Source organism: Peromyscus eremicus, chromosome 2 (genome assembly GCF_949786415.1).
Source record: "Peromyscus eremicus chromosome 2, PerEre_H2_v1, whole genome shotgun sequence".
In the NCBI taxonomy this organism is placed as follows: Eukaryota; Metazoa; Chordata; class Mammalia; order Rodentia; family Cricetidae; genus Peromyscus; species Peromyscus eremicus.
The window spans coordinates 119,086,697-119,113,887 of record NC_081417.1 but is presented as its reverse complement, the minus strand read 5'-3'; the positions used below and the strand labels follow the sequence as shown (position 1 = coordinate 119,113,887).

Sequence of the window (27,191 nt, the reverse complement as noted above, 5' to 3'; positions counted from 1 at the left end):
TCCTAGACCAGTGGTTCTCAACCTGTGGGTCATGACTCCTCTGGAGGTCACATATCAGATGTCCTGTATATCAGATACTTACACTATGATTCATAACAGTAGCAAAATTACAGTTATGAAGTAGCAATGAAAGAATGTTATGGTTGGGGAGTCACCACAACACGTATTAAAGGGTCACAGGAAGGTTGAGAGCCACTAGCCTGGACTCTTGAGCTCAAGGCCCTCAGTTCTTAATTATGATTCCATTATCTGAGATGAGGGCTATCTTGGCTTCTCCAGCACCCACCCCAAAGGCTAGGTACAGCAGAGCTGTTACCAGCACAGTACAAAGAGAGACGTTTTGACTTTTCACTGTGACAATATGCCATCTCCTGGACCTGCTTATTCTACCCCCAGCCACTCGGCCAGTTAGTCCCCCACTCCAGGTAGTGACCCCAGACTAAATGACAGAGGTGGGAAGAGGTTGCTCAGAAGATTAAAGACCCAAGTCACCAGAGGCTGCCATCTCACAAGACCATTTAGACATTTCCCACTTGGCAGTCATTAATATTCTTCAGCAGAGAATGAGCAGGAAGCCTGCTCAAAAATCCTCTTCAGATCTCTGTACCTTGGAAGATAAAGAGAGTGTGAAGATTTTGTTTGGAAATTAAATATTCATTGGACTGGGTTAGAGCTGTTATTGTTCTCAGGAATAAAACTGGATTTCCCCCTTTGTTTTGAAATAACTACAATCATTTTACTTAAGAATCGGTTTCTGTACCAAATCAGACAGAGTAACGTGTGCCATGATGTTTCTAATATAACAGCCATAACTTGAGACTGAATCTTGAAGAACTCTAAGCACTTTATACAAGGACACAGTGGCTTGACGCTGTAGGAAGAGGCCTCCCAGGACAGAGGGCAGAGCTTGGCACTCTCTGGCTGCACTCTCAGCCGTCAACACAGAGCTGTTCTACGGCTTGAGGTTCGGTTTCGGAGCCTGTGAGATGGGGCAATGCTTCTTTCCTCTCAGGCTTTGCTAAGGGCTTGTAAGCGACAGGAAAAAAACAAGTGTCCCGAAGAAAGCAGGAGCTGACAATGGCGACTACCAGGCACACTGAGGACTGACTGGTCACTGAATGGTTGGGAGCTGTTCCCATCTGTTCCCATCCCCCTTGCTCATCTTTCAGGGATCATTGCTCATGGTTCCCTTGAATTTAAACATCTTTTAAAGGCTTTCAAAGCTCTGGAGGTTGATTTCAATGAAACCTGTTTTTATTCTATGCGGTTTTTCCAACTGTCACTCTCGGGTAAAACAAAAAACATTCACTGTCAAAACAACAAGGGCTTGCTCTCAAGCAGAGAATGAAAGCAGGTATGTCTGCCTGATTTATTTTGGCATACGCCTCACAGTTAAATAGGGCACCTTTTAATTTGTCACTTCTTAAAGATTCACTTAGGCTTGCAAAGTAAATCCCCAGGGCTTGGTTTCAGCTCAGTTTGAACTAGTTGGGCAGAAGGTTTATCCTTTCCCCTTTGGGCATCCACCTCTTCTAAGACGGTAAAGAAGCCAGTGCTTCTTTAACCACTTCAGAGAGGCACACCCAATGGCCTTTTGTTTTTCCTTTAGCCTGGAGAAGTCTAGAAATCACACTCACTACCCGAGCTCAACCGGAGGTGTGTGGTGAGACACAGAAGCCAGTGTTTTCAATTGCCCTGTGAAAGGTTATTAAAACAGTGAACTCTCCAACTAGTTTAAAATAGAAATCAGCTTTAAGCAGAGAAGACTCAAAATTCCAACTCTCCAGGTTGTCATTTTCCCCACGCAGCAGTGATTTCCCTGTGTCTTGGTTTCTTTGCCTAAGGCTTTGGTAAGGACATAGACCCAGTCTGGACTGTTTAGAGCAGGGACGGAGGCCGTACACCGAGCACCGGCACCCATTAGGGCATATCAGTTGCCCAGAAGTGCGTGGGCTTTAGCACCAAGGGGAACAGCTGCAACATCTTTGAGTTCCTCCACCCGGGATTTAGCATTTCTTCCCATATGGGAGCTGTTTCTCTGTCTGCTCCAAATTTACTCTGCTGAAATCGAAACCATTTCGCTCCTGTTCTCAAAATTGGTGATAACATCTGTTTAGTTAGTCCCTTCAGTGTAACAAGGCCAGATTGAAGGTTTGTGTTTATGCAATCATTAACACAACCACTGTTAGAAAGGAGTGGGGTTTGGCATCTCAATCGCCTAATTGAAATCTGCTTCATTATTGGATATGTAAACGGATTCAGTTACAAAAAGACACCCCCCACACGCACACATTAATATGTAGACGCATTTTTTGGTTCTTCAACATACATAAATTTCCCCTTTCCCCAGACTCAGATTTCCTAAAAAATGTGCACATGTAGGATACAGGAAAGACACTAAATGCTTCCTTCTTGAAGACTCTTAGAGGAAACAACTTTTGACAAAGGCGGGAAATCCCACAGCAGCCATCATCAGCCATAGTTTCCCAGTCTACACATAAGTGGACTTCTCTACTCTTGCTCCATACTACCTGTGGTTCAGATACCACATCTATCTCTTTCTAGCTTATTTCCCAAACTATGTTAGTTTCCATGGATACAAATAAGCTAGAGCATCACACTGAGGCCTGACCGTGGACCATCAGTGAAGCTTGCTCTTCCCAGTTCAGAACCAGGGAAACTGAGGTTGTTTTCTGGTGAGGTGGAAACTTAATGCCAGAAACCAGTTCTTCCTCTGATCCCTTGCCTGACTGGCTGCTGGAAACTTGTGGAATAAAGCCAGGCTAAGCTGTTGTTCTCAAACATGTTTATTTGTAACCGTTTTACATGGCGTGTTACAGAAATTAATGGAAAATTTCTAAAAATTTTGCTGTTCTGTTGAATGCATTGTACATAAAGTTAAAAATAATGTGTCCATATATGTTAACAAACTGTCTGAGGTAAAGTTAAAGTAGGTCTAGAAACGTACTGCAACAGTCATTTTCTCTTTCTCATCTTTATTAAAAAAATATGTGTCAGAATGCAGAAATTGAAAGGAACCAAACCCACGGAGTAAACATTTTCTTAAAAGAAGGTGCCCGGTACATTACATGATGGGGTTTCTGTAGACGCTGGGATGAATACGAGTTATCAAAAAAGTCTTGCGGCATGTAAAGATCGAAGAGCTATGGGGAATGGGGACAGAATGACAGGTGGCATTTCCCTGGTTTCAAAATTTAAAGTGACAAATTTAGTGCTAATAGAGGATGAGGAAGTGAGTTGTACACATGAATCTTTCCATCGATCTAACCAGAACTGTGCAGACTCCCCATGCTCTTTTGGTATTGGTACCTCAGCTCCTGTTTGGACATATTCCTGGGATAGGGGTACTGTGGTTCTGAACTCACCAAATGGTGCTTGGGGGGAAAAAAAAACCAGTATTCTGCCAATGAAAATATCAATGGCAGTTTAAAAATCTCAGCTCTATCCTCCTCATTTTAATGTGTCAGCTGGGCATCTTCCTTAAGTTCAGGTCCAGTTACGTTTCTGTCGTGCTCAATGAAGGATGACCATCGGCTGGGGCTGTCGCCACCTGCTACCAAAAGGATTGCAGATGGTAGACCTGAAACAGCAACGCCAGTCAGAGTGCACTTCCCGTCATAGTAACCCAAAGGATGGGGACGAGGGTGACACTGATGGACAAACTCAGCCGTAGTGAGGGAGGCGACAGCACCACTCAGATGGACTTGGCACCATGACACCATTGCCACCGAAGCTGTTTCCTATGGCCACCACCTATCTTGCCAACGCATCAGAGAAGCAGGACTGTTTTCAGGACAGTTCCCAGCCCTTGTACCTTCCCATTTCTCCTTTGCCCAAGAGGGTCACCTTATCATAGCACGGATACACATTTTGTGAGGAATCCTGTACCAACAGATAGCAGCTTCAGAGGGCAGTGAACAACCCTTCTCGTTTCTCTAGTTCTTCGGACCTTCTACAGTAGGGTAGCATTAACATATATTTTCTAATGGACATGTGGCTCATTTATCTATTTGGGAAAATTGAATTCCAGTGTCAAATGTCAGCTCTAACTAATAACAAGTAGCTTGACATCGTACTGTGATTTTTGTGTGAGGAGTCACTTTAAAAACCATCTTCAAAACCATGTTAGTTCCTATGAACAGGAAGAAGCCAAAGCACACAGGCCAATTTCAATCAATCACATCAAGGTAAATTTGGCTTTTCAAATTTTCAAACTTAATAGACTAATTACTTCCAGATCCAATCACACGACTCTTGAGGGTTTCCCTCTTTTTGTTAAACCACTAAATCCAACATGTAACTGCATAGGAACATCAGGGAAACACACTTGACCTGTATAACGATTCTCTATAGGGTAAAAATATATAGATTCTTTATGAAAGTTGTGTGCTCGCCATATGAACTGAACACTTAACTTTTGTCCCGTATGTGTAAAATCAGGAAGTGAATCCTTCTGTTTCACGTACAATCTGTCCAGTGACTGATGGGAGAGGAAGTGGGAGTGGAGAGGTGAGCAATTGCCCGAATCTCTGAAAGTCAAACTTTCCACTGTGAGCCTCCTTTCTCTTCCCTTGGGCTTAAGGTGAGGGCTCTCCCGAGATGCTGGCTATGAATCCCCGCCCCCTCCTGTTCACTAGCTGCTGATTGGCCCAAGACTCCTTCCTGCCTGTCTCTGAACTGTAGCTTCCTACCAGTCATCCCAGAAAACCATCTGGAGAGTGAGCCCCCACCCATCATGTTCATTGTACCTTACACTCCACCTGCTACCTTCTCTACAGTGACATGGCATTATTAAAAGCATCTTCATTGACATATTTACATCATGAGAACTCCTTAAAGCCATTTCCCTTAAATAGGTAAAGAGTTTAATGGTAAGGTTTTCCTTTTCAAGTTAGAAAATAAAAAAATCCCATTTGAATTTTCTGATGTACAAAAGGAGATAGAGATGAACCACTTGACCACGGAGTCAGTTTGTTACACTGAAGATGTATGTCACCGTTAGAAAGCTGGTTTCTAAGATCCAAAACCATATTAGCAGAATTGTACCAGAATTATTTGGCAAATGATTTTTCTTTGAAAATGGCGCATGGAGAAGACACTTGTCTGCATAGTATCACAGCAGCGAAGTATCAGAAAAATAAAGACATCATTTTATTGTACTCAAGAGTTCAGAGCTTCTTAGGGAACTGGATGCATTTTCCATCTTTCTCATCAATGGGATTTGATGTCCTTTGCTACCCCCAGAATGAAGGTTCCATCCAAAAGCTGTCTTTCTTCATCAGGATGCAGGATAACTAAAGGGTTGTTTTGGCCACATTCTTGATTATAATGAATAACCAACCACTCGTTTGCCTTGTGATTTCAAGTTAATTTACTCCATAAGAGGCTTTTCCCTCCCCCATTTAGACTTCTTCACCCACTGCTAAAAAAAAAGTCAAAAGCAATACAAAAATTTGTACACTCATTGATTCTCAAACATGACAGAGAAAGGACAGGGGACACAGGATGGCAGACCAGGCCCTGTGGAGAGATGCCACGCACATCGCCACAGCCAGAAGGCATACGGATGATGACACTGTGGTCACAAAGGATCCCTTGCTTTGGCCTAAAATGAGTTAGTGCCAACCTTGGTGCAATTCTCTGACGCCTGCCACTCCAAATCTGCGGGCTCTACAGTGGTCAACAGGTAGCGAAATAAAAGCACAATAAGGTTTCATATCCGGGGGCATCTTAGACCCAGCTGAGAGAGCTCAAGGTGTTTGTTGGTTAAGCATCAGCTTGACTGGTGATCAATGTTGGGTTCTGTTTATTTTAAAAATACTTTTGTGGGGGTGTCTTGTTTTGCTGTTTTTTTTTGTGCTGCCATAGGTATTTCTATCGGTTGCCAAAAAACACTCTGTTCCCTCTTCAGACAGTTTCACTGGGCGATTGTGAGTTTCTCGGTGGGATGAGGTGAGGTGAGAGTACGAGAGAGCCTGCTGCACTGCTGATTCCCATGCCAGTCTTGAAGCACCCACCAGGAGCTCACATTGATGCTATTTCTTAGGTCTGTGGATCTGCGCATAGAGAGGCTCTGGCTCCTGTGGACAGAGGCACAACAGTCAGGCCTGCCCTGCTGACAGCAGGTTTTGTGAGATGGCTTTAGGAAGGAGTGCTTGGGAATAAAAACAGAAAGGTGACAGCTGATGATGAATGACCTTAGGTTATTTTTGCATTGCCTCATCATGGTGCTTAATCATTTTGGCAACAATTTTGGCACCCCTAAGAACACATTCAGATTTTAGTGTGTGTGTGTGTGTGTGTGTGTGTGTGGCATTTTTGCTGTTTTTGTATATGTGCACATGTATCTGGTGCATGTGTGCATGTAGTGGAGGCCCAGGGTCAACATTGAGTTTCATTCTGTAGGCTCTATCCACCTTATTTTTGAGATAGGGGTTTTCATTGACCTGGAACTTGCCCAGTAGACCAGACTGGCTGGCCAGGGAGCCTCAGCCCCACCTGTTTCTAGGTCCCAGCTCTGGGATTACAAGTGTGTGCCACCATGCTTAGGTTTTTACATGGGTGCTGGGGATCAAACTTAGGTTTGTATGGCACACTTTAAATACTGAGCAATCTCCTCAGTTCCTAGAGGCAGGCCTATCTTTGGCTTTGAAACTTATTCCCTATTGGGGTAATAGCATGCCATAGTAGAGAGTAAGTTCCCTGAGTTCTGTGTTATGGGAAAGATACTTACACCTTCTGAGCCTCAGTTTCTCCAACCACACCATGGAAATAGTATTGTGTAATCCTATAAAGGTCTTGAGAGAAGGAGAGATAACTCACAGAAAGTACCTAGCATAGTCCTCGAGGAAAGGGGAGGAGAGGAAAGGACAAGGGAAGACGAGACAGAAGTCCTCCTATCAGCAGAGCACTGAGAGCTGGTGATACACCTTCAGGCCTTACCTTCAGCTACGTAAAAGTCCTGTGAGCAGACTCCTCCTGTCCTCATTTTGGAGACAAAGGACTTATATTCACAGGCAGAGAATAAGAGACTATGGAATGCTTAGCTCTAAATGGGACACCTACACCACAGCCCCTCCTCCTAAAGCTCAGGGATCATCTCAGAAGAGGGGGCAGAGAAATCTAAGGGCCGGAGGCAGTGGGAGGCTACAGTGAAGCAGTATTTTCAGGACACAACAGGCAGTTGCACATAGGAGCTCACACTGGCTGTGGCAGCATACACAAGACTTGCGCAAGCTCAAGCCAGACAAAATACCAGTATGGAGCGGGGAGGTGGGCACCAAGGCTCACCCCCTGGCTGAAGAGCTACTAGCAAGGGATGGCTGCTAGGACAGAAACAGTCGGTGTTCTTCAAGGATGCAGCCCCCACGAGGCTACCCAAGCTCCAGTCTATAGATGGTCCTAGACCCAGGCACATACTGGCATTGCTGAGTGAACTCAGTGGTTTAAAAAAACCACCCATGAAGTTGGGAAGAGGCAATGGGGGGGCGGGGGCAGATGGGAAAGGAAGTGGAGCAGAGCAAATGCGGGGGTCAGACTTGATCAAAACACATCATATTTATGTGCAAAATTTTCAAAGAACAAGAACACTCAAAAAATTAAGCTGAGAGCAGCTGAAGAGTCTCAAGGTCAGGGTGCTGCCTCTTCCGTATGATGTATCACACTGTTTGCTCCCTGTTCTTTCCTGGGAATGGCCTGGAAGACGAACAGTGTCTGACCCACTGTTTTATAGATGAGGGATCTGCCAGGCAGTAGAGTGCTTCTGTGTTTCCCCAATGTCACATGAGTACTGAGTAATCGTGTCACAGTCGAACCCAGAACTTCACTACCGAGTCATGCATCATCCTCCAGGACTGGCTAGAGGTACACTCTCTTGGGAGAAGGAACTTTTTCTGCCCTTTTGGTCACCCTGCTCTGTAATATAGCAACATCCTTTGTACCCCACACCTCTGTGCTCCACCCATGGAATGCATCCTGCTGATGGAAACAGAGAGCTAAGTAAATGCAATCTGTTGAAATGCCCGACTACAGGAAGGGTCCCACCTTCCCCTGTCCCTCTTGACCTTTACACATGGAAACGTGACATGGTAGGTCCTCACTGTGGGGATGGGGTGAGGGGAGGTCTGGTGAATTGGTGTGAGTATGACATGATTTCTAATATCTTTGATATTTTGATCTCCTTGTCTTCAGCACATTTCAATTTGGCTTTATTTTCCCAAAGGTTGAATTTGTCAAAATCTGAGGCGGGATGATCTTTTAAGCCCTAATCCATTTCCTTCCAATATCTGAACTACTTCCAACATCTGCTGTTAGACTAGATAGAAACTTCTGTTGTGTGTGTGAGTGTGTGTATGTGTGTGAGTGTGTGTATGTGTGTGTATATGTGTGTGAGTGTGTGTGAGAGTATGTGTGTGAGTCTGTGAGTGTGTGTGTGAGTGTGCGTGAGTGTGTGCACTTGGATGTATGTTTTCTAGGGATGCGGTGCACTGAGTAAATAAGAAAGAAAACTCTTTAGGAACAGTAAGCAGTGAAGAAACCTTTTCCATCACCCCATTCACCTCAATGAATGCTTCCTGTGTGGACTCCCTCACTCACCCCATTCTTCTTTCTGGGTTCCCCGAGAAGTTGAGCTGCCTTGATCTCACCCTACAATTTGCTCTATTCCAATTTTGGAAACTAATTTATCCAACTGAGAACGACACCTAAAACCAGAGGAGACAGCAGGCTCAGACAGGGTAATTAATGCCGCGCTGCATTAACTTTCTGCAGCGGAGATAAATATGCACACAGCTCCTGCTTGCCGGAATCGAGCTTCAAATACCCATCACAACAGTGGCAACAACTGCAGTCAGCTCTCAATTATCCCCACTAATGAAGGGGAGCAGTGGTGTGGAAAGCAGTGGTGTGGAAAACCCCAAGCAGCAGACAATCCCAAAGTCTGACACTGTGATGCATTATTTGTTTTGGCAATAGCTTTACCTTCCTTGTCACAGAATCGTAGACTGTAAGAGCTGGAGGGGAGCTAAGAAACCATTTGATCCAGAAGTTTCTAGCCTGGCTCTGGCAAGGTCATGGAGACCTCATACTATTTTCAGTATTCCAGAAAGTCATTCTAAAGAAGTTGCCATGATTTAGGGGTTCCGTCTTCTTGGTTAGCTGAGAACGAAGCTTGCCTGCAAAGGGTGAGCTGTTGGGAGACATTATTTGAGACCTAGTTTTCCCAAGCTGTAGCTGAGTGAACTTGAACAAATTAAAGGATCCTAGGATGTTATAGCTGCATGAACCTGTGGCAACTGTTTTGCAGAGGAGACAACCGAAGGTCAGAGGTCAAGCCATCTGGCTTACATCATGCATTCACTAGGTCAGGATGCTGCAGAAAGCCAGGTGCCTGTTCCTGCTGGAGTTGCTCAGTTGCTCAGTCTGCACTGAGTCCCAATGTGGATTTCCACCCCAGTCTAGAATTTTAGCAAGTACCTCACTTTCTTTCTTATAAAATTTATGAAGCAGGGATAAAAAAATACCAAATTAAGAGGTATCAGTAGTCTCGAAATATATTTCAGTAGCAGTAGATGACAGGCCCCACAACTGCTCTTACTGAGTGATTCTAGAAACCCTGGGTGTGATCTCCATCACGGGCAAGCAAACTTCAGTCTACTAGTCAATGCTGGAAGCTGCCTGGTTTTGTTCACAGAGTAGGACCCAGCCACCTCCATGCATTATCTCTTCTCTTTGCTTCTTTCTGATCTCAAGCACAGAGAAGCTATGCTGGTCTATGCAGTCTGAGCAGCATACATAATACAGTCTCCTGACCGCTGGTCTACATGGGCAACACATTCTTGCATCCACGACTCAAATGGCTGAAGATCATGTTGAAATCTTCATGCTTTCCCCGATTTTACCTTGACTTCCAGAGGTAGGTCCAGCATTCTACTCTCTTCCCTACTTGATTATCTCTTGAGTACCTCAAGCGTGCCTGGTCCCAATGTATACTTCCTTGCTTCCTGCTCAAGCATGCTACCCTGTGCTCTACAGAATAACAACTTGGTTCCCTATCTCAGAATCTAGCTCATCTCCTCTTCTGCATCTCCCATGTCCCTCAGTTTTAGCTCCAGTCAACTTCATCTTTTAAATACCTCTTGGCAACAGGTCTGGCTCTCTATCTCAGCAGACACTGCCCTTAGCCAAACCCTGGTAATTTCTCTTGCTTCAAATGTATTCCCGCTGGGGATATCAAAGAATGTCACTCCATGAAGGTCTGAGGAAGTGGGACTGCTCACTTCAAAAGCTTAGGCTAGACTTGCTTCTAACTTGTACATCTACCATACAGGCAGATTTGAATGAATGAACAAATACATTATTTTTAAGGTTTTGTTGTTCAGTTCTATTTTAAAAGGGAATAATGCTCAGGTTGGTGGCTGTCATCCTTGCATTTGGAGGCTGAGGCAGAAGGACTGTGAAGTTGGGGCCAATCTGAGCTACAAAGCTCAATAAAAAAAATGGAAGAGTGATAATAATATCAAATACACGTATTTCACTTTGAGACTTTCTAAATTATCTTCCATGTATGTATGTGGTCATGGGGATCTATGTATGTATGGGTCTGTGTGGGGGTCAGAGATCAATCTTGGGTGTTGTTCTTTCTGAGCCATCCACCTTATTGTTTGAGACAGGGTCTCTCACCGGGACTTGGTTTTCAGTGATTAGGCTAGTGTCTGGCCATTGAGCCCCAAGGACCTCTCTGTCCCCACCTCCTAGCACTGGGATTGCCAAGTGCATGCCCCCATGCCTGGCTTTATATGTGGGTATGTGCTGGGGATCATGTCAAGCACTGTACCACTAAATGATCTCCTCAAATCCCAAAGTACTTTCATGCTCATATCATGTGATCCTTGGAAAGCCTAGGCAGGGCACCGCTATATTACTTGTGCTTCTCCATGTGAGGAGAGACATGCTTGCCTAAGGCCACTTGTTTTTCAGCTTCATTCTGATTCTGGCCCTCTGTTTTCTCTCTTTCATCTACTAAAAACAAACAAACAACAACAACAACAAAACCCCCAAACATTCACTTTCTTTCCCGAAGCATTTGCAGCTCATCTTTCTTTGTCCCTGAACACTAGGAATCTATCAGGTAAGACTTTCTATGCCTTGGGTTCCCACTACGGAGATGAGTATTAAAAAAGTGACAGCGACTTATTATTTATGGCAGTAGCTATTGTCACAAAGGGAGACAGACCAAACGACTCCCATTGTTACAGATGCTCCTTTGACTTGACACCTGGGAAGGACTGATAGGCAGTTTATTTACTTAGCCATTTAACCAAATAAATGTTTTCATTTTTCTTTCATCCCTTCAAAGGCTAACATTTCGCCCTCAAAACTGCTCCAGCAACACATCAGTGAAGTACAAATTACCTGCCATTCCCACATCAGCCATTATAATATTACTTTGGTTCCTTTTTTTTTTTTTGGCCCCTCTTGTCTCAGTCTTTCAAAGACACATGATTCTCCCAGATGGGAAAGTAACGGGGAGAAAGTGAAGTAATTGAAGATATTTTCCTTTATTGTTAAAACAGAAACATTTGGTATTGGCCCTGAAGCTTCCACCTGTGGGGATTGAGTCTCTTTCCTCTTATTCTGGAGCGGCATGGCTTCAGTTTATCATCCTTGCTTACTCAGAACTGGGTGGCTATTTCTAATAAAAAACAGCTGGAGATAGTGGCTGCAAGCGTGATAAGGAGGATAGGGACTTTGCTTTCCAAACCACATGACAGCAGAGGGGAAAAGAAAGCCACAGACACAACTATCTCTGCCTGGAATCCTTTTCACAAATGTCTGCCAAAGCACCAAGAAATTACAGTCAGTAAATTTCAAGTTGCTTAGGAGTAAAGGGGATGGAGACAGAAAGATCACATTTGGCTTGTGCTATTTTGACACTGGTGGAGGGACACAAAGACTCACACAGGTTTCCCTGTGGGTGCCATAGGGGACCTATCTGCAAGGTGGGTATTAACTCCACTGTACAGCTTCTGATAGGGAACTGTAAAATGGCCAGGCTGAAGTTCCACTTCATCATAAAGTATAATCTATCTCTCCTCAGAGCTGAGAGGGTCTTAATGTGATTTCCATATGAACCTGAGATTGCTTTTGGGGGGAAGGGCAGGGAGAGGTGGCCTGTGAGGCTCAAATAGAAGTTATTCTGATTATGGGACAAGGTTTGTCACAGGGATACGGGAAAGGCCTCACCTCCCTTTCTCTACTTTAATCTATTATGGGGCATACCAAAAATTATTAAAAAACAGAAAGTATCAAGCAAAACCTCCTAGTTATTGACTTTATTCAACATGGTGCTAAATGCATAAAACCTAAGAATATAGAGCACCAACAAATATTGAATTCATACCACGTTGATTATGGTGATAAAGGTGGTGATAAGGGCAAGAGCTGTGATGTTGATGGTCATGTTGAGGAGGGTGGTATTGGAGTGGTGTTGGAGGTGAAAAGAGTGGTCATGATGGCGGGATATTGCAGTAATGGTAGTGGTGCTGATGCTGATATGTGTTGCTAGTTACATGGTGATGAATAAGGTAGCAGTAATGGTGGTAATGGTAATATTAGTGATGGCGGTGGTGACAGTGATGTTAATTGTAATGATGGTGGTGGTAGCAGTGACAGTAAGGACGGTGCAGGGGTGCTGGTGACAAGGCTGGCGTGGGTGGCAATTCTGGTAGCTGTCATATATTCTATGTGTCAGACACTGTATTGAGAACTTTATGTACATTACTTCATGACTTCACCCACATGTCCTGTAAGATGGGCATGACTTTCATCCCTATTTTTCAAATGAAGAGAGTGATCATGAATCCTAATCAAGATGATACAGACAAGAAGGATGAATTCGGGTTCTGAACTCTGACAATATTAATTCCCAAACCAAACTAAATTTTAGGCTGGATTTTCATTGTCTGATTTTATGCCACAGACTGGACTTAGGACATGTTAGTTAATATCAAGGATAATATAACCCTCTACTAGCAAATGAAACAAAATCAGAAATGAAAGAATGTATCTTGTCCAAGATTTCCCACTTTTATGTGGCTAAGATTTGAACTCAATTTCCAAATCCTGAGCTCTTGCCACAACACCCTGTGATGACCATTTACAACCCAGCTGTGGATCGAGGAGCCGGATGGAGCATCACATGTGGAACAAACCAAGGCCTTGTGAAACAGTTCAGCTTGTGTAAGTGCCTCAAGCCAAATAAGCTCATGAAGATGAGTGCTTGAGATGTTGATCTGCCAAGGGTGTAAGTCCTGTTGGCTTTTTATAGATACTTCAATTCTGGGATGCTCTTTGCTGCCATTGTGATGAATGAATCTCATCACCTCTAGTTCATTTATCAACTTATGTAAAGCAAGTTTGAACACATGAAGTACAACATATGCAAGAAGTAGAAAACCTCCTTGGGATCACCTCAAGGAATCTTCGTATAATCCCTAACATTTCTCATTCCTAGAGCATTGACTTTACCTTTAAGAGATCAATTCCCAGCGTGGTTGTGAAAGATTGACTTTTTAAATAGGTATTTGGGTTTTGTATAGTATGGTGTATTATTACAAATACATATAGTGTACTAAAGTCTTTAGTCATAAACTCTATTAACAAAGTATACTTTCAAAACCCTGTATTATCTTTCAATAGCTGTCCGAAGGACCTATGTATGCCCTATGAATGACTCTGATGTGGCCACAGAACCCAGGTCTGAGGAGTGAAAGCTGTTTACCATTTTAGCTATGGTGACCATCACCATTAGCTATGATGATGCTATTCAGGACTAAAGGAATCTTTGAGATTGGCCTAGCCATCCTCCATGTTTATGAAAAACCAGGAAGATGTCTGAAAACGTAACCCACTTGTCAAAGCTGGCCTTAGAAATCACGTCTAAGTAACGAGGTATACTTCTGTCTCCTGAGAAGATTAGCGTCATCAGGTCCTTCTTTATTTTGATTCAATCAGAGGTATTGAAAGTTGAGTTCCAAAAGCCACTTCTAGTAAATGGAAGGATGCCTCTCTCCAATTAGCTGCTGCTGGAATCCGAAGTGATTTGGCGGTAAACCACAGGCTGCAGCACAGGTGCAGAAAGCAGAGCCTCTATGACAACCGCTACATGTCCTTGGGCCTTGATTTCACTGACACCCTGCAAGGGGATATAGAAGCCTTCTTGGATAGGTGGGAAGAGCTACCGTGAGTGTACATCTTGATCAATCTTATTTCAAGCATGGCTTGTTTTTGTTGCACAGTCTGGCTTCTCAGTGTGTTTGATTAGTGACCTCTTTAGATCTGTGGCGTGTAGGCAAATGCAGTGACATTTTGCTTAAAAGAGTAAAGCGTCTAGAGCACCTCTCACTGAGAAATTATCGTGTGTGTGTGTGTGTGTGTGTGTGTGTGTGTGTGTGTGTGTGTATGTGTGTGTGTTGTGTGTATGAGAGAGGGGGGCAGAGAGAGAGAGGCAGAGAGAGGCAGAGAGAGAGAGAGAGGCGGGGTGGGGTGGGGCAGATGATGTGCCCATCCCAGAGGGTCAATGTCTTTAGGAACTCAATCCACATCACATAATATTGACTGGATCTCATCCTAACACCATCACCAACTCAGAATGTGTCATTAATTAAATAATAAAACTATTTGCCACATTCCCTCCAACCCTACCTTTTGGTGTATGTCAAAGGTCATTCATCCACGTGAGAAAAGCAAAGTGCAAAATCGAAACGAGGCAAAGGAAGATTGTACAAACACTGGTAACCGGTGAGATGGCTCAGGCAGGGATTGGGGTAGAAGTATTGGCAATATGGTAAGAGGCATGGAAAACAGTGCTAGCACTAGGAAGAAGCACAGACAAGGGGGATGGAATGGACACTGTAATACAGCACAGGCAAGCAGACAAAGCACAAACACTGGGCTACGACGTCAGCGGCAAACGGCAAGCAGGAGGGAAAACCTTGCAGGGGAAGGAGATTAAAAAGGACAGATACCTACCCAGACCTGCGCTATCTAGCTACCGTCTTGTGGACTTATATTATCACCACTGGGCTCACCACTGGGCTCCCCAAATGGATCACTGGTGGAGGACGCCTGTGATCCATCAGGCTAGAACACAAGAAGATAACACTTTTTTTTTTCTCTTCAACAACTGAAAATATAAGGCAACTAAGATTATATTCACGCGGCATACGCAACCAGTTAATTTAAAGGAGGGCTGAAACTTCCGCCAGAGGATGCCACCTCCCAGATGCGAGAGCTCCTAATCACTTAATAAAAGGTCAGTGTTTCCGGCTGATGCATCTGAGCATACAAGAAAGTCCCTTTAGAGGCCGTTCGAATGTCAGCTCTGAGCTGGTGTTCTCCTTTATGTTGGCATCCTCATATACTACGGGGAAATCTTAATTTTAAAGAAAAGTAGGGCAATCAGTAGGTCACTTACAGCCTCTTGTTCTTCACTCTTGCTGGGACTTTCAAAGCCTTCTTCGAAGATGTCATCTGTGGTCGGATCGCTGGCGTGGGATGCTGATGATTTGGATGGAGAGCTCTGCCTAGGGGCTGGGGTCGGAGCTATGCCGAAAGAGGAAATACGGTAAATATAAATATAAGCCACCACCATTTCTACCCCACAGAGATACCTGGCATCCCCTTATAGTTGAGTCAAGTCTCCACTCTCCCCATCTCAGGTCAAATCTATGCAACTGAATTTTTCCCATGTTTCTTTAGGACTGCCAGTCCTTGGACCCTACAGGACAGTGGCTGAGTCAGGAACTCTGAACAACTCCTAGAGTGCTTCCGAACCATGAGCAAGCTGTGAGCCGCTGCGCAAGGCTGACTTCCTTCTCTCTCTTTCATCAGAAGACACATTTTGTTTTCGAATGGCTTTTGTAGATCAGTTCACTGTTAGAAAATGTAAGGGCAACAGTCTGCAAATTGTGAAGCTCCTTTGAGATGGAGGTTCCCTGTGTTTTCCAGAAAACTGGACATTGCTAATGCCTTCATGGCAACTGCTAATGCAGGCTTTGCATTCTTGCACACACTCAGGGTTTAATAAGCACAGACTGGGTAGGGAGAGGGATAGTACGTGGCGGCGAGCTTGCTGTGGAGAATATACATCTGCTGCCGTGACCTTCCTATGTCTTCCTCCTCTGTTTGTTCCAGAGGTTTCTACCACAGATGACACTGGAAGCTTTTCTTTTAACTTAGTATAGAAAACTCTGGTCGCTGGCTTAGTCCCCAGGTATGGACTGACTGAATAGGTGAATAGCAACGGCATCGATAAGCGCTCCCTGTCTCACTGTTCCAGAGCTTAGGAAAAATCTGGTATTTTATCAGAGAGTGAATGATTGCAAAAGTTAGCGTTGATCTTTTACCCCATGGGCACTATTTCGAGCTCTATCATTCACACTATGCCAATGAGGCTAACACTGACCAAGCTCTTTCTGTTCACTATGCTCCCGATAATAACCCAACTACATGCAGTACTGTACACTTCCTTCAGGTGTTCGGTGCCAGGGCCCAGAGGGGCATAGGCGAGCACTCACAGTTACACAGGCATGGGTATGAGCTATGGGATGACACAGATGTATCTAATACTGTTCAATTTTTTCTATCGGATGTGTTTTTGTTTTTATGTTTTGTTTTTGAACAACTAACCTCTTGCTCACATCTTGAAGGGATGCTGACAGAGAAGAGGATACAAAAACTGACTTTACTTATTTTCTTTAAGCTAAAACATTATATGTATCTTGTTTTGTGAGTTGGTTCCAGAGCAAACTAGCTACATTAGGTTTAATGCTGTATAAAGATGCCTTGCCGAGTGGGTAATATTAGCTTAAATGGGTTCTGAATTGTGTTTGAAGTGGCTTATTGCTTACAAAAGGCAGAGAATCCAGGCTGAGCCGCCAGTCCAAACAGTATATTGCTCACAGTTCCCCAGTGGAACCAATGGGAACACACAGCTAGAGTTTATTTGCATGAGTTCCTCAGGTGTCACAAGACTTTACAGAGCACTTCAGTATTTTATACCCATGCTTTCTCAAGGTAGGCGGTCATTTTGCCCCCCACAGGACATTGGCAAGGTCTGGAGTTATTATAGGCTGTCATGAGTGGAAGAAAAGGATGAAGATGCTGTCTGCATTTGGTAGGTAGAAGAAGGTACCATACACTACACGTGGGAGCCTCGTGCAACAGAATCATCCCTCCTCAAATGTCAACAGTGCTACATTGGCAAAACCTTGCTCTCAAACACAGTTACGGTGAAATGGCGTTTTGGGCGGCTCATTTCATCTGCTACAACCTTTCCTAACATCCGTATGTGCCAGGAACCCTGCTAGCATTCTGAGAAGTGTGGGGATGATGGCAAGACAGTCCCTGTCCTCAAAGAACTTCCTTGTTTGTAGGCAGCCCATGGTTCATTGAAAAATGAGATGTGTGCTTTTAAAAGGCTCTTGTTCATTTATGCATGACTGTTATTTCTTTAGCATTTCATTTTTTATTCATTATTCATCATTGAAACCCCATGGATTAGAATTAATAGAAATACCTTGGCTATGTAGCACCCATGGCCTGAGTGCAAGGCCTTCATTTTCAGAACAGCATTCTGAACCCAGCTGAATGACACAATCTAATTGTATTCACATTAGATTTTTTTTTTTTTTTGACAATTCATGGTATTGGCCATCCAGTGATCCGTATCACCGGTGACAGTAATGAAAACGCCAAAGTCATTGTACCATGAGCCTTTTCTCTCCCCTTATCAATTGTCAAGGCAGAGGCTGAGTCACTGGAACAATTTTTCCGATTGTGTCTGACAAGCACACGCGTGCTCAAGTGTGTCTGGATTCTGACTCGTCAACAGGCTTTCTACTTTCGGTGTTTGCAACGGGAAAGATGAGTGGAAGCAGAGTCCCCAGATGCTAAGGCCGGAAGGGAGCTGCTGCTCCCACAAGGGGTCCAGAGATTCAGAGCAACGACTTGCTTTGTCCTACAACTCAGTTTGTCATGATGGAGCCAGCACTAGAAACCTGGCCTGGGAGCCTGCAAAAGTCCCCTGACCAAGATCACGATGACAAAGATCCTTTCATGTTGTAATGCCTTTAAATAACGGGCTTTAGAGAGAATTAAGAACCTAAAGGCCCGTGCAGGTAAAACTATTACTCCAAAGCACACAGTCTATAGGAATAAAGAGACCTCCATGTTCCCAGCCAGGGCATTCTCATCTCATTCTACTTAATGTCAATCATCAGGCCCTGATATGCTCATGGCTACAAACTCTGCTTTACATTTCCCCTGATCTTAATAACTTCTTTTCTAATTATTAAGCCTTGTTTCTAAATTTAATTTAATTTATTTATTTATTGTATTGTGCCTGTGCACGGAGGTCAGAAAATAACTTTTGGGAATCAGTTCTCTTCTTCCACCATGAGTTCTGGAGATTGAACTCAGGTCTTCAGGCTTAGTGTTAAGCACCCTCACTTTCTGAGATCTTTCTGGCCCCTTGTTTCTACTTTTAAAAAATTACATTTATTTTCACGTTAATAAGCCAGGCTAAAATTTGTATGCCATAGGCTAACACATACATGAATCGCAAATGAGCATATCAACAAGGCCATAAGAAGCATCAGTGATGTTGTGGATTAATAACACATCTGTGTCACTGCTTTGTGTACTATTGTTTGTGAACCTTCCCGCCATTATCTGTCACACAGATCTAGGACAACATATCAATGTTATGTAAAAAGAGCACTAGAGAATGGAGCGGGCGTGTGTACCGTGGTGGCCGAGTTCGTCACTAGAGCTATGGGGACTGATATCAGTAGCACCAACAAGCCTGAGATGCAAGTAAGATAGATTCTGACCCCAGTAGCTAGCTTAGTGACCAGAAAAAAGGCATGATACTCAACAGGTTTTCGAACCCAATGAAAGGACACTCACGTGAGTTGGTGGACGGCGTGGTGGAAGTCACAGGTGTCAGATTCAATTGGGAGATGTCAAAGTCATCACAGTCGTCTGTATCTTGTGCCACCCCGACTTTGTTGAAGTAACTGGAGAAGGCCTCTGAGGTACAGGTCAGGGAGGGCTGGTCAGGCTTACGGGAGGGCACGGGTGGAGGCTGGACCATCTGGAAATCCTTAAACATTTCCTTCCCCATTTTCTGCCTGGGCTTGTCACTCTGTGGACTTGACCTGGCAGAGTCATTCGTGCCTGGGACGGTTGCAAGGGGGGTGAGGGGACCTTGGAACATGGCAGCTGGTAAAGGCATAACAGTTTGTGTGGGCATGAAGGCGGCTGGCGGGAACTGCCCGGCCACAGTTGGCCAGGGTTGCTGGGTGGCAGGAAAGAGACCTGGCTGGCCCCATGCGATGGGCTGAGCTCCTGGCATCACCTGAGCAACGGGTGGCTGAGCACCCATGGCAATCTGCTGTTGAACGAGGGGCTGTTGGCCCCAGAAGGATGGGAGAACGGCACCCATAGCGACATAACCTGGAACGGGAGACAGAGGGTCAGGCATCCTGAAGAGGAAAAGTCTGTGGATCTGAGTGATTGACAGAAATGCACCTCCCATTTACAGCGAGGAAGCGGGGGTCTGACTTTTCACTTCAGCCTCTGGAGTTCTAACAATCAGAGTTCCACTTTGCACGCTGTCTGCCGACTGAGAAACTTAGTGAAAGTTAGGTCTCAGATACCTTCAGCAATTGAGACTGTTCTCAGCTGATCAAGCAGAGGCAAAGTGAAATCACAGGCAAGGCTGCCTTCCACTGAGACACCCCAGCTCCTGAACTATGAAATTCGGGAAAGTAAAGCAATGGTAAGAACGTTATTATTCCCCAACTCAAGCTGTGTTTCACTCCCTTTATTTATGACCTTTCCCATGAGAGGTTCGCCTGGCCTGCCCCCTCCAGAAGGTAGACGTCCCAAGGTCAGGAGGCTTATGTCTTTCTCATGTGGTTGCCCTAAGTCCTAGCACAGTCTGGCCTCTGTAGACGTTCACTCTGTGTCAGGGACAGTCATCAACACCTTGAATATAGAATTACATTAGCCTTCAGCTCATCCCGCTGAAATAGAAGATAATGTATGCCCATCTTATAGACAGGGACCTGAAGCACTATTCTACTTCCTCACAAAATTCCTGCATGTTAGATACTGTTATGTCCATTTAGGGATGAGGAAAACTGATGCCCAGAGAGGAAAGGCAATTTGCTTAGGGTCACACAGCTTGCACAAGGTAGGATGAGGATCCAAACTGAGCTGAGTCCATCTCTAGTCAGTATTCTCTTTCTTGTGTTACATGCTCATATCCAATGGCCAAAACCTATTTCAGGTCTTTCACAGTCACTGGGTTTAGACTACCACGGAATGTGTCAGCACACTCTGGATCTATTGGAAATGCTTTCATGCTTTCAGTGGTCCTCATGCTTCTCAGGGGGCACAGTGGCCACTTACATGGACACCTAAGCCTAAGAGACAAGTGGCCATTCAGTCATGGCAGAGGGTAGAGGAGCTAGACTTGCCCAAAGAAGCATTTTAATGGCTGCCAGAATGAAGCTATAGGTACAGTACAGTGAGATCAGAACAAAAAGGGAGCAGACTCAGGGTATCCTAGCAACGTCTAAAGGGATGATGGACAGGTGCTGTGGCAATGATAACATCATTGTTCATATCAGTAACTCTGGTGAGCCCACAGTGATTGCATACAGACAACCTTGTTCTAGTCTCAGATTCAACTGTCCCTCAACAGACTGATTCAGGGTCAAGTCAACAATCAAAGTCTGGTCACTTCTACACCTCCCTGCCATGCTGCCCCAGGAGGAAGCTTTAGACAGGGCACAAGGACTTGCTGCTGAATCTAAACAGTGTTAAAGGCTTTTAAACAATGAAACAGACATCCTACCAGACAAGTCCAATTGTACTGGGCATGAGGGATACTATTCAAACTTCAGATTTGTTCACACTGCTTCACCTGTTACCTACTCATGCGGTGACATGACCTACCAACACACTAAGTGACAAGTGGGCCGCTTGGTTCTGATGTACTTTGACATAACTAAATTATTCTTAGAGGGATTGCCACCCCCCAAGAGTAAAGAGGAAATTTGTGGGATGTTTTAGTTGTTATGGTAACTACAGGGAAGCCTGGGGTCTCATGGTATTTAAGGGGCCACCAGCATTTACAGCAAACATAATTTGTGAGACCAGTGCACAGAACAATGAATAATTCCACCTCCTGGTTTTGAATGGGTAAGCCTGGGTGGACTGAATGGCTCAGGAATTTAGTTTTTTTTTGCATAGAGTCAACACCTCTGACTCCTCACAAATGTAACAAGTGTGCACACTCAAAGAAAAATATATTTCATTTCATTTGGAACATTCAAGAGTTTTCTTGAAAACGGTCATGGACAGAAACACTCCTCATGGAGGCTGGTTTCAGCCTATTTTTTCAGCTGTAGCATTTACTGGTGACTCTATTATCAGGTAAGATCATCTTATTACTCATCATGTCCTGTAGTACGGTCATGCCTAAGTATTTCTAAATTGAAATGCATCCTTTATTATAAATCACTTTTCATTTCAATTCCATGCTATCAGTAGACATTACACTGATTAAAAATGGTGTCAGAACATTATGTTATTATCTATGAGTTTCCAAACTGCAGATATTTGTTATAAAAAGAATGATCTAAGCTTCAGAAGTGGTGACTTATCCATGGATCTTTCAAAGACCCTGGTGACTCTATTGTCGATTTTATCGAGAGAGAAGAAACTGAAGCTTTCTACCCAGCCATGCCACCATTCTCCTTCCCAATGCTCTTCTAAAATACAAATGCATCTGTTCTTTGATGATGGGATTCTAACCTAAGAAAACCCACGGTAAACTCCAAATTCTGCAGGGCCTAACCTACTGAACAGCTTAGCTGAGCAGCCCAGTATATTATAGAGTGACCTTTTTTTTCCCTCCTGATTGCATGGGTGACTGGGAGCCACAGCTCCCTGTGGCTGCCCAGCATCCACAGAGTACTGTACCACATATTGTTACCCTGGGGAAAGATCAACATTCACAGTGTGGTTTCTACTGAATGCATATCGCCATCACACAAACACAAAGAAAAAAAATCCTAAGGAGAAGCATTCTGAGTCACAAGTTAGGGTTCTGTGTGGCACTTCACTGTCTTGAGCATAAGGCTCAGATAAGGCTTGGCTCATGAGCACCGGCTGGTGTATGGATCAAGAGGAGGGGCAACTCCACCATATTTTTCTAAGAGTGCAATGTAAGATCCACAAGTACTGTGATCTCTGATGATTCTACTGCTGGTGGCAGCCCCCTGCCCCATATTTTCTTTCTTTTTTTTTTCCCCACAGGGAGCTAACAGATGGGCTAAGCACAATTTTTGGGAGAGAGCTATTAGCATGTCTCTCTGGCTTCAATCCATCTGCTCCAGACCAAAGTATAATATTCAGAAGAGAAAAAGGCAGCATTGGGTAATTGGTACCATGTTGGGGGAATTTACAGATCTTATTCAATTTTCCTGGTGGGGGGGGGGCTGTGTAGCCTGAGTTCTCCCCGAGCCTGGGAGCTACTGCTTTCTAGCCACAGGCCTTATGCACGCCTGAAGGGGACCGTCAGCACCAGGACTAAGGCAGCACTGGTCTCAGGGAGCAGCTTCAGGGCAGCCGCTGCAGCCACCTAACAACTTGTTCGCTGCAGACTTGCTAATGTGTGCAGCAGTGGAAAAGGATGAGGTGCCAAGGAACAGCTGTTTGTGTCACAAAGTTCAGGGAAAACAAACCTCTTCGCTGCTAGCTAACTGCATCCCCACCTTGCAGTTGGTGGTTTATTTTTTTTAAGTGTTAAAAATTGCAATTTATAACAAGATGCCAGCTTTGGAGACACTCCTACCCATGACTGAAAAAAGGAAAACAAAACCAGACTAAACTATATGGAATGCATTGAAAACAAAGGGTCTCTGTATTTGTAGAGAACTTGTATGGTACCTCCTAGCCGCATTGCCTCATTTGACTCATATATTCATCCAAAAATATCCACACTGGATGCCTGGCTCTGATTCATTCTCTAGAGATGCAGAGGAGAACAAAACAACAGCCCCCCGCCCCCCCCCCCCCCCCGTTTGGTAGGGGAGCAGATCCTTGTAGTAAGCCTCTCGGGTAGCTATTACCACTATCTGTTTAATCTGTATGCATAAAATTCTACTTCCATGAGGGCACAGCTTGTACCAGACACTTAGATGAGCAGCAAAGAATGGACCCCAAAGAATGGTATAAGAAGCATATACCATACATGGAGCTCTTCCTTAGAGCACACTTCTGGGCAATGTTACAAAGGTATGACACCGCTCACAAGGCTCTTAGCACAGCTCTGGGAGGTCAAATCACCACCTCTCATTTTACAGGTAAGGGCCCAGGTTCAGCAGAGAATGGGCGGGGTCACCTGCAGCCGGTGGGTGTCAGAACCTACGTTCTCCAGTCCACCCAGGCTACCTCTGCCACGAGTAGCCAAAAGACTAAAGACCTAAACTTTACTGTATGCATTAAAAAAATTCCAAGAAGATAAAAGAAAAAGACAAAGATAGGGTAGGACAGGGCATATGTCCTTTGACTTTCATAATCAGAGCTATGTTAATAAAATAATAACAGCCTTTTCCACACTGAGTACCTACAATGCCCCAGCATTTCCCAAGGTACTCAATGATCTCATTTAGTTCTCATGGTATTGACACAAGGTATTGTTTTTCAATCCAGGTATGAAGATACAATTTTGCCTCTGACAGATTATCTGTCCCGACATCTAAAGCCAGGATCCAAGCCTGGCCAGGAGATTGGGAAGCCAGCCTTTGTGGGACTGGTCCACTTCTTGACCTTGTCTCCCTATAGCTGGCTAGATAGATAACTTGTGCCAGGGGGACAGAGGTACAACAGCTGGTGACATTTTAACACCAGTTCAAGAGGGAAAAGCTCAGCCTGAGGATGACCTCAAGCGTAGTTTATGTAAAGACAGAAAGCAAAAATACACTAATGCAAATTAATTTTAGACGTATGCTCTGAAAGCTGATCAGATTTTTCAATAATCCAAAGAGATAGCATCACAAAGACAGATATCTGGACACATAGCTGGTTAAGTAGTAAGAGACTACACTCTTCAAGCTGGCCTGGGAAAAAGCAGAGTGGTCCTGTGTCTAACCAAGCTCTCCAGGGCATCTGTAATCAAATATGAGTGCAGAGGGAGACAGGAAATGACACCTGGTGCCATCTTGTCCTTTAAAGAGAGGAGGATGGACATAGGAGGGGGTCAAACTTCCTCCCCTTGCCTGGAACACCCTTAACCAAGAAGCCTGTCTGCTTCCTTGGCCCTTCACCCTCTTGATGTTGCCCTACTTAGGACAGCCTCCTGACCATACCCTCTTTGGCCAGAACTCTGGTGTCCAGTCTCTGCTCCAGGCATCTTTTCATCCCATAACTTGCACATTCTAAAGTATTGTACAACTGATTTATACTATGGCTTATTACTCCAGCTAGAGGGAAGGCCTCTATGTTCACTGGCATACCTCAAGCACCTGGAACAGGAGCTGGCATAAAGTGGGCACTCAGTGAATACTTGTAGAGTAAGCATGTCCAAAGATTAGGAAGTATGGGGTCTAGCATTGTTATCATTGATCTTTATTGACAAAGCAGTATGGCAATAAGGCTCAAGCGCAGGTGCATTCCTAATAGACATTTTTATTCACGTTTAAAATGACACATTCTATTTTACTGTTCTCAAGATTTTAATGTCCATTTTGTACTCAGAAAGTAAGTCATCACCACTACCCCATCTCAGAGATGACTAAAAGATTCACAAGGGGAGCTTGGAAATGAATACATTTCTAGGTTGCCTGTAGGTATGTCAAGGCCAGTCACTACCAACTTTATTGCTTCTAAAAGTTTGTGATGATTCTTAGACTCAAGAGGAGGAGCTGTATTCCAGAACAGGCTATGAATTTTTAATTTATATACAATAACAGCAAGGTTTATATTTAGCAGCAAGAACTTGCTCCTAACACTATATAATTAAAATTAATTATTTACATAAAAAAGCACAAGCAGATTTGTATTCTCAAATATTCAAGCTCTCATTTGCTGTTTACAAGAATAAAGCCAAGAGAGAAATAGTGAGCCTGCAACTCAGAGAACCTAGGTGGAGGGAAAGGCAATACTCCTCTAGGCTCCCAGATAGTTAAATGAACTAAACTCACCCATCAGTGGCTCTTTCTAAGTGGAATGGCTTGGCTACCTGGAGTGGCAGATATCATGGGCACCAAGTATAACTCCTGGGTTGCCACCCACTTGTAACTTACCTGCAGCACTGTGACCATAGTTATTTTTACCCTGTTGTAAATATAGTCTACATATTTTAAAGGATACTTGGAAAATAAAAAGATGCTTTCTAAATCTCTAAAAATTACATTCTCTTCTCAATACACTACTAGCAGTTCACTGTTGTCCTACACTGCTCCCCATGTGGGTGGAGAACCTCTCTTTCTTTGAGCCCAGCAAGGATTTAAGAGGTCTGTTTCTTCTCTCCTGCACACCATCTTCCCTGCTGCTGGCTGAAATGATCAGGAGGAAATGGACCTGTAGTGATTTGCATGTCTATGTGCATGATACCATGTTTCTCAAACAACCCCAAGTCTGGAGTTTTCTTTCTTTCTTTGATCCTTCCTTCCTTCCTTCCTTCCTTCCTTCCTTCCTTCCTTCCTTCCTTCCTTCCTTCCTTCCTTCCTTCCTTCCCTTTCTTGGTTTTTTGAGACAAGGTTTCTCTGTGTAGTTTTGGAGCCTTTCCTGGATCTCACTCTGTAGACCAGGCTGGCCTCAAACTCACAGAGATTCTCCTGGCTCTACCTCCCAAGTGCTGGGATTAAAGGCATGCACCACCACTGCTGGGCCTGAGTTTGGAATTTTCTAGGTGGCATCAATACCCAATAGCTTTGTGTTGGACCACCTGTCCACTGACATGGCTGCCTCATGTCTCCTGATGAGTCACAGGCGAGAACAGGGCTCCTCTGATGTTCTAACAGTATCTGGCACTGGTTCTGTTGGTTGTCTGAGTGAGGTCCACAGGAAGTAGGAGGGGGGAGGGTAGGCTTACCTGAGGGTACAGCAGCAGTGCCAAAAGACACAGAGCCAAACACATCTGCACTCCCCGGAAGCGTCTGGGATGACGACGGGAGAAAGGCATCACCTGGGGTTGCAGGAGTCTGCCAGACAGAGAGGGGCAAGGGGACAGATGCGTGAGACCTGCTCAGTAGTCCACATGGATGAAGGAGATGGGAGTGAAGCGGATGCTGCTAAAACAGACACAGTCCAAGTCACTTACGTGTTTCACAGGCTGTGGGTTGGTGACAGAAACATTATCTTACCCCCTCCCTCCAGACCTGCAGTTAGGACTAAATGAAACCATGCATGCAAAGGATTATTTTAATTAAGTTTTTCTTAAGCACCGTGCATCGGCATACAGTCGATGCTCAGCACATGATGGCTAGTATGAAAATTCATTTGAGCCCCTACCTCTGGAGGTTTTCAGGCCACCAACTTATTTCATCATATATGGCTTTTGCCACTTGCAAGTGGTCAATTCAATCTGAAATGTACACACTTGAACCCTACTCTATTCTCAGTTTAGAGCTTGCCATTGATTAGGTGGTCAGTAAACAGTTGGCTAAATAAACCAAGAAAGCTTGGTGAGTGGGTGGAGTGCAGGCCTGTGTGTCCTGGAGCCTTGCAGACTCTTGCTTGAACCTCCTGCTTGTAAAAGAGAAGGAAATATTTTCAAGACGACAACCTAACAATGGCAGTGTGTCTGGGAACTTCTAGCACCAACCCGGCCCAAGCTGCAGCTCCAGAAGGTCAGCTCCATGTTGGTTAAGGTGAGAGTTATCAATAGGAACATCCACACCTGTTAACTGTCGGCTTTTGCCTATGGAGTGTAAGCCTGCTGGATGCCATAATATCCTTGCTGGTCCCCGCCCCCTCCGTTGGAACAGACTGGGGCAAGCAATTAATCCTGAAACCATGGCAATTAGACAGGGCCATTTTTAGACCGTCAGCTTCCGGGACGAATGGCTTTGTTCTGAGGATTACTAAAC

The 27,191-nt window shown here is 44.4% G+C and overlaps 1 protein-coding gene across 5 annotated transcripts in view; it reads right to left on the bottom strand.

The window, feature by feature from the left end:
- Positions 1–4,869: 4,869 nt before the first annotated feature.
- Dab1 (DAB adaptor protein 1) overlaps positions 4,870–27,191 on the bottom strand; it is a 385,138-nt gene continuing 362,816 nt past the window's right edge. For 4 of the 5 annotated variants that reach the window (XM_059254601.1, XM_059254603.1, XM_059254604.1 and 1 more), the window contains 5 exons: positions 26,195–26,303; positions 18,991–19,539; positions 15,497–15,624; positions 15,052–15,162; positions 4,870–6,101 (listed from right to left, as the gene is read on the bottom strand). In XM_059254601.1, the coding sequence (XP_059110584.1) occupies positions 15,067–15,162; positions 15,497–15,624; positions 18,991–19,539; positions 26,195–26,303 (882 nt within the window). In that variant the 3' untranslated portion in view covers positions 4,870–6,101; positions 15,052–15,066. The remainder of the gene's footprint in view (positions 6,102–15,051; positions 15,163–15,496; positions 15,625–18,990; positions 19,540–26,194; positions 26,304–27,191) is intronic. The other variant, XM_059254602.1, reaches the window with a different exon arrangement.